The 14,141-nt window shown below is 45.4% G+C and overlaps 1 protein-coding gene across 1 annotated transcript in view; it reads right to left on the minus strand.

Moving 5' to 3' along the window:
- Positions 1-14,141, minus strand: part of LOC129051042 (tensin-3-like) — a 132,490-nt gene that overhangs the window by 26,088 nt on the left and 92,261 nt on the right. The window contains exons 9-10 of the mRNA XM_054535551.2: positions 8,325-8,389; positions 4,084-4,167 (exon numbers count right to left, since the gene is read on the minus strand). Coding sequence (XP_054391526.2) covers positions 4,084-4,167; positions 8,325-8,389 — 149 coding nt within the window. The remainder of the gene's footprint in view (positions 1-4,083; positions 4,168-8,324; positions 8,390-14,141) is intronic.

Genomic DNA, 14,141 nt, shown 5'->3' on the forward strand with positions numbered 1-14,141 from the left:
TGGTAAATCGGTTCTATCTGGGCACTGAATAACGAACCCATTTGTCGGTTACAGAGACTACCTGAGGAGCCTCATCCTTTAGAGAATGTGGAAAACTACTCCCTTTGTATCTTTAAAGTATTCTTTCAGGCACCTGAGGTAGTGTGTCAAAAATGACAGAAATATCAAAAATCAAATAATGCCATTTTTACATGTAGTTAGACAGGCATGAGCAGGGCAGCAGTGGGCTCTTTCCGCACCCACTAGGAGAATGTCGGGTAATGGTTCGGCAATTATCACATTGCCTCTCTGAAAGTGATACACTGGCAGCCGGTGTCAGGAGGAGGCCATTTCCTGATGGTCCACGCCTATTGCACTGTTAATTGAATGCAGGCCCCAGGGAGACACAACTTCTCAGGCACATGCATTAACAGAAAAAAATGGCAGAGTATGACCTTCTCAGGGTACACCACCAGAAAAGGGAAGAAACCCTCAGATAGGCATGCATACAACTTCCTAAACATACTGCATGTGCTCACTTCCCAAGCAAAAGGAGGGCACTATGCATGCGGGCAGCCCCCTCTAAGGGAAGAATCATGGGAAAGGGGCACAAGACATGGGAAGTGGGCCAGCCTATGAAGTCTAGACCAAGGGTAAACACCACACTTGACCTTCATGTGCCCACTTGGGTCTCTTCTAAGCGTACTTTCCTTTCTTTCTTGTTCTAAAGCCTTATAAAATAAACTTCCACTCCAGCTCTGAAACTTGTCTCTGTCCCTTTTTCTGCCTTATGCCCCTCAGTCAAATTCTTTCTTCTGAGCAGGCAAGAATTGAGGTTGCTGCAGACCTCAATTATGGATTCACTGCTGGTAACTCGGATACCTTCCACCAGTAACACTATATAGGATAATTTCTAGGACATCCTGATTTCTGCATGCCAAGACATTTGTTTGGTCTGTCTTCCCTTTACCTCAAAGGGACACCCAAATGTGCATAGACAACATGACTGATGGCCTTAGGTCTGACTCCCATGTGGGGCCTCCCAGGGTCACCTTGGTAGACAACACGCGGGAGAGATCAGCTCCCCAAAGAAACAACTGGCTACCTGTGATTTTCCCCATTAACTCAGTGATGGGGCCAAGAAACGTGTGCTGCTGTCTCAACTCTCTCAGAAAGAAAGGAAAGGCGGAAAAGAAAAGAGATGTCAGAAACGTTAATAATTTTAATATTTTTCCATGATGCTGATAATAAACCAAAACTATACCCGGATTTTTGGGGGGTAGGAGGAGACAGGGTCTAGCTCTGTCATCCAGGCTGGCATGCAGTGGGGCAATTACAGCTCACTGTAACCTCCAACTCCTGGGCTCAAGGGATCCTCCCACCTCAGCTTCCAGAGTAGCTGGGACTACAGGTGTGTGCCATCATATCCAGCTAATTTTTTTTTTTTCTGATAGAGATGGGGTCTTCCTGTGTTGCTAAGGCAGGTCTCAAACTCCTAGGCTCAAGGGATTGTCCTGTCTCAGCCTCCCAAAGAATCGGGATTACAGGCTAGAGTCACTGTGCCACACCCAGTATTTCTTTTTAACTACTTCTCAAAGAGGAAGGCTTCCAAGTTTAGGGAAGGAAGTTCAGGGGTGCCTCAGTAACACAATGGTGGTCATGAGCACCAACAGGAGGCCACACCGGGGTGTCAACAAGCTGCTTCTCATGATTTGCTGAAGACAAGGAAGGTATAAAAACAGAAAACTTACATGGGCACGTGTAAGTTTTATGGGTCAGCCCCATGGGCCAACTGCTCCATGGTGTTTTAGTGTAACAAACAAGGTAACAAAGATTGACCTCCCATCAGAGTTGCTGTTGAGACTTCTGAGCTTCCCAGTCACAAATTCCTTGCTAATTAATTATTCTCAAGAGTGATTATTACGAGTTTGACTTTAAAATGATTTCTTGAGCTCAGTCCTAAAACAGCCTGCAGCGCACCCATCCCACTTCCCAGGCCATTCAGGACAACAGAGAAACCTCCCATCACAGAGCCTATTCCCATACAAGCTGTCCTCACACGTTCTTCTGGTCTCAAACTTTCCTCCAGATCTATCTTATGCATTCATTCGTTTACATGCTCGATTACCATTTGGTGAGCATCTTTTCATGGAGGCTCTGGTCAAGATAAAAAGAAAAGAGCAAGGAATAAGGGGCATTTCCCTAATCTCAGGAGCAGAGGGATTAACCATGGTATGTAAAATTGAATCCAACAAACATTAAACAATGCAAATGCTCTGGCTTCAAATGTGTAACGACGGGAAGGATGCATGAAATCCCTGGGCATGGGAACGTGAGAAGAGCAGGGCACGGTGGCTCACACCTGCAATCCCAGCATTTTGGGAAGCCACAGCAGAAGGATTATTCAAGCTCAGGGGTTCAAGACCAGCCTGGGCAACACAGTGAGACACTGTCTCCACAAAAATTTTTAAATTAGCTGAGCATGGTGATGTGTGCCTATAGTCTCAGCTACTCAAGAGGCTGAGGTGGGAGGATTGCTTGAGCCCAGGAGGTTGAGGCTGCTGTGAGCCAAGATTGCACCACTGCACTACAGCCTGGGTGACAGAGCAAGGCTCTGTTTCAAAAAAAGAAAAAAAAGAAAATGAGGAGATATTTTCTCCCTTTACCCATATTCTTTTAATGTTATAAACAAGCTGCTGGTGCCGTAAGAAATAAGAACAAAAAAAAAGGAAAGACGACAGCTGGACTTCCTGTGTGCCAAGCATTCTGCATGAGTTACTCCCTATTTACACCTCATTTTCCATGCAGGAGGTCATATGAATGTCACAATTTTGGAAACTGTTCAACAAAGAAATAACATTTAATGGTTCCAAAAAAACCCACAAGTGACTGTTTAACTAAAATATTTTATAAAATGCTAGGTTTTCTGAAAAAAAATATGCTAGGTTTTCTGCACGCAACTTGCATTGCATGTGGGCCCTGTTGCTGACCACGGTCCCACACCCTAGCCCATGTTCCTCCAACACACCCGGTTTCAAGAGAAACAGAGCCATGCCATTGGAAATAGCAAGACAAAAGGAAAAGGTGCCTCTGGTGATGCTTGAAATCCCTTTCTGCCCGTCTACCCCCATGTCTGCTGTTATAGCCCTCAGTTGCACTGGAGAAAACATACAAGGCATCAAAACTTGCATACACAAGGTCGGGTGTGCAACTACCTGTCTCCAAAACGGAACACCATTTGGCAATCACCTTGGCAATTCTCCTACAAATTCCCTGCTGTGGGCTTTGAAATATGCCATGGAGCTACCTGGTTGGCTCTAGGTGTCACCATCTGTGGAGGAAGTGCACCTGGATGGGGAGCCAGCTGTGGGTCCTTCTCACTGCCTCTCAGCCAGCCCTGCTCAGGTTCTTGACCTCAGCCTGCTGGGGCTGGTAGCAAAAGGAGAAAGTTCTGCACCCCACCATGGCTATTCCCCACCACTTACTGAGCACATTCCAGGGGCCATGCCCAGAAGTAGAGAAGGGAGAGATGGGCAGCATGACAGAAAAATACTCCGTGGCCTCAGGGAACTGATGAGCTACAAGAATTGGCCAAGTACAACTGCTAATGTGTTTGTGTAAGTAAAGTTTTATTGGAATATAGCCACATTCCCTGATTTCCATATTGCCCAGGGCTGCTTTCATGTTAGAACAGTTGCGATAAAGATCCTGTAGCCTGCAAAGCCTAAAATATCCACTCTCTAGTCTGTTGCAGAGAGAGTTCACTGACCCCTGGTCTAGCCAATAGAACCAAGTTCCAACATAATAATGGAAATCAAAACACACTCACTGCAAGAGAGGAAAATGCCAACTGGAGCAAGTCCTCCCTCTACCTGTCAGTGCAAGCCAGCAGCATAGGGGGCTCTCTCTCACCACAGACACACAGGATGGCTAGGTCCTTAACCTCTGGGAGGGACAAGCCTCCCCACCACCTTCACAGTCTTTGGCATGACCCAAGAATACCATTTAGGCATTGGGACAGAAGAGATGCCTCTTCTGTTTTCACATTTTTATATGTAAAATTTCATTCACCTCTTCACTCTGGCTTTGGGGATGTATACATACCGTTTTTGGGAAGGCTGCATTAAAGCTGAAACTTTGTCATCATAAAACTTCTTCATTGCAATCCTGTCAAGGGCCTGGTCGGCGCTGGAGGGGAAAGAGAGAGAGAGAGAGATAACTCAATGGAGCTCACACCACGTGGGTGCGTGATGGGGGATGTGTCTCATGGCTGTTGAAAGCGACCAGCTCCCACAGGGGGCTTCACCCTTTGCTGCACCTGTGCATACCCAATCCACCTGTCTCCTGTTAGACTTCATTTCCCCTGCAGGAATATACTGTGCTCAAAGTGGAGCCATAGTGCAGGGTCAGAATTCTCATCTGAAATAACAGCTCCTTATCTAAAGATATGATTCTTAAGAGTGCTGAATACCCAGCTTGCAGAAGAACCAACTGAGGCATCTCAGCAGGCAAGTGGTAGGGCTGGTGTCCAAAACTGTCCCTTGGCCACCCTACGTCCTAAATAAAGACCATTTTAAGTGGGTTCTGTGCAAGACAAGCAGGCAGACTCAAGTCTCAGGACCACAAGGATGCAGGGAGCAACCCAGGGCAGGAGAGTCAACGGACCCCCCCATGAAGTCCCAAGAGGCACCCTCAAGACACAAGTGGGCCAGCCTGTGCCCCACCAGTATGTCACTCCCAGGACTGGGCTTGAGAACACTGCAGGGCACCGGGGTTGGAAATGTATCTGAGGCCTCGGGGCTGCAGCATTGTTTTTGAAGTGATTGAAAGTAACCCTGCTTTTCAACAATATAGTTGACCTTCAATGCCAGGTCCACAGTGCTCACAGTTAGTGTCTGACAGAAACTTCCAGAAATCTCACAGCAGGGCATTCGTGGGATTTCTTGATATGACTTCAGCACAAATCCTGGAATATGAGTGCAGTGTCTTAACAATTCCAACTCATTTGGGCCAAATGCTTCCTTAAAACCCTGATAGGCCGGGTGTGGTGGGTCACATCTGTAATCCCAGCACTTTGGGAGGCCAAGGCAGGCAGATCACCTGAGGTCAGGAGTTCAAGACCAGCCTGGTCAACAGGGTGAAATCCTGGCTCTACCGAAAATAAAAATTACTGGGGCATGATGGTGGGTGCCTATAATCCCAGCTACTTGGGAGGCTGAGGTGGGAGAATCACTTGAACCCGGGAGGCGGAGGTTGTAGTGAGCAGAGATCACACCATTGCACTCCAGCCTGGGTGACAGAGTGAGATTCCATCTCAAAACAACAACAACAACAACAACACCTGATAAAGTGGGCCCCTTACTTAGAAAAACGTGTCTGTGCCCCTCTAGAAAAATGATGTACATAAGCACTGTGGACTTCATAAAAATACCGGTAGAGAGACAGGCAGGAGGAGAAAGAAACATACTCAAAAGTAAGTTGAGTGTGATTTGACTTTCACAGAATGCTATAAAATGGACAACTTGCTACGTGCATTTACTAGGCAAGGGGCTGTGCTGGTGGCGCAGTTACAAACAGAAGGGCCCACTTTAGCACCGAGTCCATCACATACTGAGCAGGAGAATGCAGCTCCATAGCCTCCCAGTGACTTTTAAGCATTCCTTTTTCTGAAATTTACTTGTTTTATGAAATGCTGAGAATACATTTTGACCAACGTTTATTTTCCATAGTAATATTAGTAGTAGTAATAATATTAGTACTGGTTTTGTCTTTATAACTCTTATTTTTATGGTGTTGATACAAGAATGTTCTTCTTCTCTGGTGACTTGAAGTTTCTGTTTTCTTCTGTTTGCAGTTTGTGATAAAGATCTCAAACATGTGCTTGTGCTATCTGGGATTACTCTACTTCTGAAATATAATCTAAGAGGGAACATTGTAGAAATGATCAAAGATGTATGTATAAGAATGTGTTCATCATGGCAAGCTTTGCAGTAGAAAACAACTGGAAGCAACCTTAATTACCAAAAAAAAAAAAACAAAAAACACTTGGGAGGCCAAGGTGGGCAAATCGCAAGGTCAGGAGTTCAAGACCAGCCTGGCCAACATGGTGAAACTATGTCTCTACTAAAAATACAAAAAATTAGCTGGGCATAGTGGCGGGTGCCAGTAATCCCAGCTACTTGAGAGGCTGAGGCAGGAGAATCACTTGAACCTGGGAGGTGGAGGTTACAGCGAGCCAAGATCATGCCATTGCACTCCAGCCCCGGTGACAGAGTGAGACTTCGTCTTAAACACACACACACACACACACACACACACACACAAAACTGACAAAACTGGAAGCAACTTGGATAGGCAAAATCAACAAATGCTTAAATACATAACATATCCGTTGAATAAAGTGCTATGCTGCCACTGAAATGATGTCGGGAAACGATGCGTATAAAATGATATTAATGTAGAAAAGCAAGTCACAAAGAGCATGTGGTATCAGCCCATTTAATTGAAAGGCACTTAATACTATTACTCCTACTAATCACAGCAGCGTTAATGGTAGCCAATACCTGAGTACTGATGCTGTTCTAAGTGCTTTTTGTGTAACATATGTTGAACTGTCACAACATTCCGGGAAGTAGGACTACCATCATTTTCCAGGTAAGGATGCTGAGGCTTAGAGAGATTCATGTAAATTGCCTGACACATGCAGATGAAATACATATTGACTACTGAGAGAAAACAGAATTTGTAGCAAGAGGTCAAAGGGGTGTTTTTAGCCCTAAGACATCTACCCTTCCCAAAAAATCCAGGACTACCCACAGTGCATGGAACTTCGGTTCAGGCAGTACTACTTTGCTGGGGATAGAAATGCTCAGTTGCAGCTGGGCGTGATGGCTCATACCTGTAATCCCAGCACTTTGGCAGGCCGAGGCGAATAATCACCTGAGGTCAGGAGTTCAAGACCAGCCTGGCCAACATGGTGAAACTCTGTCTCTACTAAAAATACAAAAAATTAGCTGGGCATGGTGGCACACACCTATAATCCCAGCTACTCAGGAGGCTGAGGCAGGAGAATCACTTGAACCCGGGAAGCAGAGGTTGCAGTGAGCCAAGATTGCACCACTGCACTCCAACCTGGGCAACGGAGCAAGAGTCTGTCAAAAAAAAAAAAAAAAAAAAAACAGAAGTGCTCAGGTGGTCTCTGTCCAGAACCAGCCAGGCTATGTTTAGTTACCAACCAAATGTCTTTGGCATCATTGAGGGATGGATGTGCCCAGGAATCTCGATTTTCCTGGCACACACACACACCGATGATTATTCTCACCAAGAGGGTATCTGATTTTCACTTGGGGGTTGGTTTCCTCCCTGGCAGACACCAACTCCCCAGTTGGTTTCCAGAGAAAACATTCAGAAAGTCAAATTTCACTCCTTGGTGCTAGAAAGGAAGAGGTTTATCGGCTGATATGAATAGGCTTCTATTTCCTCAGAATGGAAAGCTCAGGCTTTACAAAGAGGCCATTGAGAAGACAGGGCAGATGCAAATGCAGACCCCATAAATAATGATATTTTCTGCATTGCATTTCAGCGAGAGTGAAGATCTGCACTCTGGGAAGGGTCCAGGTGTACACCACAGCTGCCCAAGGCCAGGAGGATGGGCATAGGGCTGAGGTCCTTGTGGCCCTGCCGTGTTTGTGTCATGTCTGGCTAAGGGGACCCAAGTGGCACCTCCAAAGTCTCCATGATTACAGTTCCATCTTATGGAAACCAGCCCAGACCTGGCTCTCCACTCCTAGGCTGTGGGATCGTGAGCAAGCTGCCTGGCTCCTCTGAGCCTCACCTCCCTCATCCATGCAATGGGAATGATACTAACTGCCTCATGGGTTAGTTAGGAGAATTCAGGGAGAAAAGGAAAATATTCAGTATACTTCCCAGAGGCCCAGTGCCTGCAAAAGAGGTGGCTGTCACCATCATTATATACAAGGTATGAGCTGATTTAGTGAGACCACTCTGTTCTTTTCATAATCGTGACTTTTATCTCTGTTATTTTTTATTAGAGAATTCTCTATTAAAGAACAAGGGACAGTGGGGCCACTTTTTTTTTAATGCCTCCATGGAAGTACTTAGAATCAATCATACATAGTCACCCAACCTGGAAAATGCCACTTTCACAAGTGTAAACGCTTAACTGGAAACTGGGTTTCCAGGCACTGACCACCCCAGCACTGGGGGATGGGAAACACAGGTCAGCCAAGCCCTTGGTATCCAGAACAGCTCCTGCGCAGACAGCCTTCAGCCCCATGCAGGCTCAGCTTTTAGCACCTGAAGACAGCGAGCTGACATCATCCTACCTGGCTGAGATGTTGGTGAAATGCATGTAGGATGATATGACCACTCCTATGCATCCTTTCCCGCCCTGCAGGAGACAAAAGATCAGCTGATTTTCTCTGAAATCCCACAGCAGAGATGTAATTAGAACAGGAAAAGACTCACTAGTGGACAAAATAATAGAGAGCCTGCTTTGGAGGTAAGGCCAGCATTACCCACAGCCTTCCTGTCTGGGAAAGTCAGTACCCAGTGCAATTGGAGTCTCTGCAACAGGGAACCGAACCTGCACGCTGGGTGCAAACAGTAAGAGCGGGTGCTAACTGGAGCAGCCATAGAAGTCCAGGAGGGCAGACCAACACAGCAGCTGCCTGTCATTTTACCCAATTAGGCTGGAAGAAACTGTGCCAGGAGCTGCAGCAATTAGCATGACTTAATTATCCAGGTCAGACAGAAGTGAACGCCTGCCTGCTAACGGGCTGACAACGATCAGGGCTGCAAACACAGCTCAGCATGATGGGACACAGATTCCAGCTCACTGGCAGCACTGCCAGCACCTGAGCTCCACGTACACCCCCGTAGCCCGCCCTCACTACACATACAGGAACCATTGTCCCAGGCAGAAGTTCTGGAAAAGGACCCACTCAAACCATAACCACAGACACCAACAGCCCAGCCCACAGCCAGCAACACCAGCAGGAGAAGCAGAAAGTATTGGACAGGCCACCCTCACCCAGGGCCACAGAGTGCCACCTTCTAGACCATACTCTTACAACCTACAACAGCAGATTGCAAACCACAGCCCAGGAGCTACTTCTGCCCATTACCTACTTTCCCACAACTTGTGAACTAAGAGTAGTTTTACATTTTCTAACTATTAAGAAAAAATTTTGAAAAGAGAAGATTCCATGCCATGTGAAAATGTGTTGAAGTTCAGATTTCAGTTGTCCATATACAAAGTTTGACTAGAACATGGCCATTCCCATCTGTTCACCTACATCCAGGGCTGCTTTCACTCTCACTGCAGGGGTAGGTTTGAGTATTTGCAGCAAGACCACGGGGACTGAAAAGTGTAAAATACAATCTGGCTCTTTTTTTTTTTTTTTTTTTTTTGGAGACGGAGTCTCACGCTTTGTCGCCTAGGCTGGAGTGCAGTGGCACAATCTCGGCTCACTGTAAGCTCCGCCTCCCAGGTTCACGCCATTCTCCTGCCTCAGCTTCCCAGGTAGCTGAGACTACAGGCGCCCACCACCACGCCCGGCTAATTTTTTGTGTTTTTAGTAGAGACGGGGTTTCACCATGTTAGCCAGGATGGTCTCGATCTCCTGACCTCGTGATCCACCCGCCTCAGCCTCCCAAAGTGCTGGGATTACAGGCGTGAGCCACCGCGCCCGGCCTAATCTGGCTGTTTTTAAAAATATTTGCCAACCCCTTATCTGGAATCATATAAAGCCAAAAAGGCAGGGCCTCTAATATGTAGCTCCCTAACTTCTTGAGAAGAAACTACTGATCAAATTCAAGTCACAAATCTGATAAGCCCAGTCACACATGAATGTCACCCAGGAGCATCCTCTCTGTCAGTGAAAGTCAAGAGCATGCCTTATAGGTACTCAATGCGGGCACTTGATACACTCTTTGCAGCTGAATCCTGGCACGTGCAAATTATTAACAGTTTGGCTACTAGTATGCCTCTTGCATAAAACTGTATTTGACAGCAATTCACCTACAAAGAAACAACACTTCAGCCAAAACAGGCACACATGGCGGTAACATTCACCCCATTACCAATCGCTTTTGTGGCACTATTTATGGATATATAAAGCAAGTATTATTTTTTTCTTTTTTTTTTTTTTTTGAGACAGAGTTTCGCTTTTGTTGCCCAGGCTGGAGTGCAATGGAACGATCTCGACTCACGGCAACCTCCGCCTCCCAAGTTCAAGTGATTATCCTGCCTCGGCCTCCCAAGTAGCTGGAATTACAGGCATGCATCACCATGCCCGGCTAATTTTTTGTATTTTTAATAGAGACAGGGTTGCTCCATGTTGATCAGGCTGATCTCGAACTCCCGATGTCAGATGATCCCCCCGCCTCGGCCTCCCAAAGTGCTGGGATTACAGGCATGAGCCACTGCGCCCGGCCTATAAAGCAAATATTAAAAGATCTGAAGGGACAGATAGAAATACCACAACCATAGGGGACTTCAGTACCGCATTTTCAACAATGGACAGATCACCTAAACCAATAAGAAAACAGGGTACTCAACCTGCACTTTAGACCAAACAGACCTTACAGACATACACAGAACACTGCATCAGAATATGCATTCTTCTGAAGTGCACACAGAAGGTTCTCCAGGATAGATGGCACGTTAGGCCACAAAACAAACCTTAACGAATTTAAGGAGACTGAAATCATATCCAGTATCTTTTCTTTTTTTCTTTTTTTTTTTTTTAATGGAGTCTCCCTCTGTCGTCCAGCCTAGAGTGCAGTGGCATGATCTCAGCTCACTACAACCTCCACCGCCTGGGTTCAAGCGATTCTCGTGCCTCAGCCTCCTGAGTATCCGGGAATACAGGTGCATGCCACCATGCCCAGCTAATTTTTTTGCATTTTTAGTAGAGACGGGGTTTTACCATGTTGGCCAGGCTGGTCTCGAACTCCTGACTTCAGGTGATCTGCCCGCCTTGGCCTCCCAAAGTGCTGGGATTACAGGCATGAGCCACCGCGCCTGGCCTCAAGTATCATTTCTGACCACAGTGGTATGAAACCAGAAATCAATAACAGGAGGAATCTTGGAAAATTCACAAGTTTATGGAAATTAAACAACATACTCCTAAATAACTACTGGGTCAAAGAAAAAAGTCAGAAGAGAGGTTTAGAAATATCTTGGGAGAAACAAAAATTGAGACACAACACACCAAAACTTATGGGATGCAGAAAAAGCAGTTGTAAGAGGAAAGCTTATGGCAATAAATGCCTATGTTAAAAGAAAAAACTCTCAAATAAAAAAACCTAATGTTAGGCCGGGAGCGGTGGCTCACGCCTGTAATCCCAGCACTTTGGGAGGCCGACGTGGGTGGATCATGAGGTCAGGAGATCAAGATCATCCTGGCCAACATGGTGAAACCCCGTCTCTATTAAAAATACAAAAATTAGCTCATTGTGGTGGCACGTGCCTGTAATCCCAGCTACTAGGGAGGCTGAGGCAGGAGAATCACTTGAACCAGGGAGTTGGAGGTTGCAGTGAGCCGAGATCACGCCACTGCACTCCAGCCTGGTGACAGAGTGAGACTCTGTCTCAAAAAACAAAACAAAACAAAAAACCTAATGTTGCACCTGAAGGAAGAAAGAACAAACTAAACCCCAAATTAGCAAAGGAAGGAAAAAACAAAGGTTGGAGCAGAAACAAATAAAGGAGAGACTAGAAAAACAATAGAAAAGATCAACAAAACTAAGGGTTGGGTTTCCTGAAGACTAACAAAATTGACAAATCTTTACCTAGACTAACATAAAAAGAGAAAACTCAAAATCAGAGATGAAAGAGCAGTCATCATAACTGATGCCATTTAGACACAAAGAAACACAAAAAACTATGAACAATTACATAGCAATAAATTGGATAACCTGGAACAAACTCATAAATTCCTAGACACATACCACCTACTAAGACTGAATCATGAAGAAACAGAGAATCTGAACAAAACAATAACAAGTAAGGAGATTGAATCAGTAATATAAACTCTCCGACAAAGAAAAGCCCAGGACCTGATCACTTAACTGATGAATTCCATCATCGAAAAAAAGAGAAAACTTTGCTATGATTTAAATATTAGCCCCTTCCAAAACTCATGTTGAAATTTAATCTCCAATGTGGCAGTATTGAGTGGTGAGGCCTTTAAGAGATGACTGGGTCATGGGGAACCTTGCCTTCATGAATGGGTTAATACATCTGCGGATTAATTAACTAATGGGTTAACGAGTTATCACAGGAGCAGAACTGGTGGCTTTCTAAGAAGAGGAAGAGAGACCTGAGCTAGCACCCTCAGCCCCCTCGCCATGTGATGCCCCGTGCAGCCTCAGGACCTCTGCAGAGTCCCCAAGAGCAAGAAGGCGCTCACCAGACACAGCCCCTTGAGCTTGGACATCTCAGCTCCTATAAATTTTAATATAAGAAATAAATTCCTTTTCTTTACAAATTACCCAGTTTCACATATTCTGTTATAAGTAACAGAAAACAGACTACTGCAAACTCTGCCAGAAAGCTGAAGAAATGCAAACACTTTCAAACTCATTTTACAAGGCCAGCAGTACCCTGATATGAGGTCTTTCTTAATGCAATAGTAAGTTTTTAAGGTTTTGCAGGCTGCAAAGTTTTGTTTCAACCATTCAAACCTACCCCTGCATTGTGGGTGGAAGCAGCCATGGATGTACGTGAACAGATGGAGGTGGCCATGTTCCACTCAAACTACGTATGGAACTGAAGTAGGACATCTTCATGTAATGTTCATGTAAATAAAGCTCTTAGCTCACAGGATGTAGAAAACACAAGAGGGCACGATAGGCTCATGGACTGTTACGTTTTAGTGCAAGCTGCATTCTTTTGGACTTGGAACTGTTCTTAACAAAAATCACAGAATCACTAATTGCACAATTTTCCATGGGTATTCTTCACCATGGACTCAGAAACAAAAGGCATGGTGTGGATGAAATCTCCCAAAAGAACTGCAGGCCATTTCTGGTCAGTCAATAACCAGGATGTGGAGGGGTGAGGAGGAGACTGCACACACCCACACAAACACAAGCCTCTGCATCACCCAGCAGAATGGGAAGCATAGCAGGACTGACCCTCACTCTGTTCCCGCCCAGGCTGAGACACGCCCAGCTATGCTAGAAATTCCTGGCATGTGTGGAAGGATACGCGCATTCTGCAAAGCAGGCGGATTTCGCCAAATGTCAGCGATTTCACCCCTGCAGTGATGATGATGAACTTCTGTTAACATCGACATCAGCAATTTCAAATTAAAAGAGGGCTTATCTCTCAGGGCACAATTTCTAAGCTTTTCAAAAATGGTTTACATGGCACCAGAAGAGGGCAAGCGATTAGCAAATCACTTCTGAGAAGTTTCAACATGTTCCCATGAATTCCACTAACAAGAGCTGTCCAGAAAGCCTAAAGTTGCTTAGCAAAATGATGAATTTTAGAAAGCTCTAGGTGGTCCCCACTAGGACCCATATGTTTTAAATAATCTCATCATTTCTTTCAATTTCATCTAAAAAATTGAAGTGAACAACAACTAAAATGGAATAAATGGCCAAGGATGGCACTTTTCAAGTCCAGCAACTCCAAGAGTCTTCTGACAATGCAGCTGGCAGCAGGTCTGGGTGCGCCCTAGAACCTGCACTTTCCACAGGTGCTGCTGCTGGGCCCAGGCTCACAGCTCAGGAATGCTGCTTAGAACAGCTTGCTACGTGATCCTGGGCAATGATGATCCATCAATATCAGGCTCACTGTGTCAAGATCACCACACCAAGCCTGAAAAGCATAGGTTGTTTTAATTAACAAGAATTACATTGATTTAAAAGTCTGTCTGACTCTCTCTCTCTCTCTCTCTCTTTTTCTCTCTCTTGGTTTGCACCAAAACAAAATTTGGGTGGAGGATCCATAATTTAACATAATGCTTGAAAAGATCAGGTCATCATAGACAATTTGGTGGTCCTAATGGGTGTGCCTGTCCATTTGGGGGGAAAATATGATCAAGTTAGATGTGAGGAAAGAGACAATACCAGAGAGAAGCAAATAACATCTGTGTGTCCCTGATGGAAGTTTTCTGCACATCGAATGG

This window comes from Pongo abelii, chromosome 19 (assembly GCF_028885655.2).
Source record: "Pongo abelii isolate AG06213 chromosome 19, NHGRI_mPonAbe1-v2.0_pri, whole genome shotgun sequence".
Lineage (NCBI taxonomy): Eukaryota > Metazoa > Chordata > Mammalia > Primates > Hominidae > Pongo > Pongo abelii.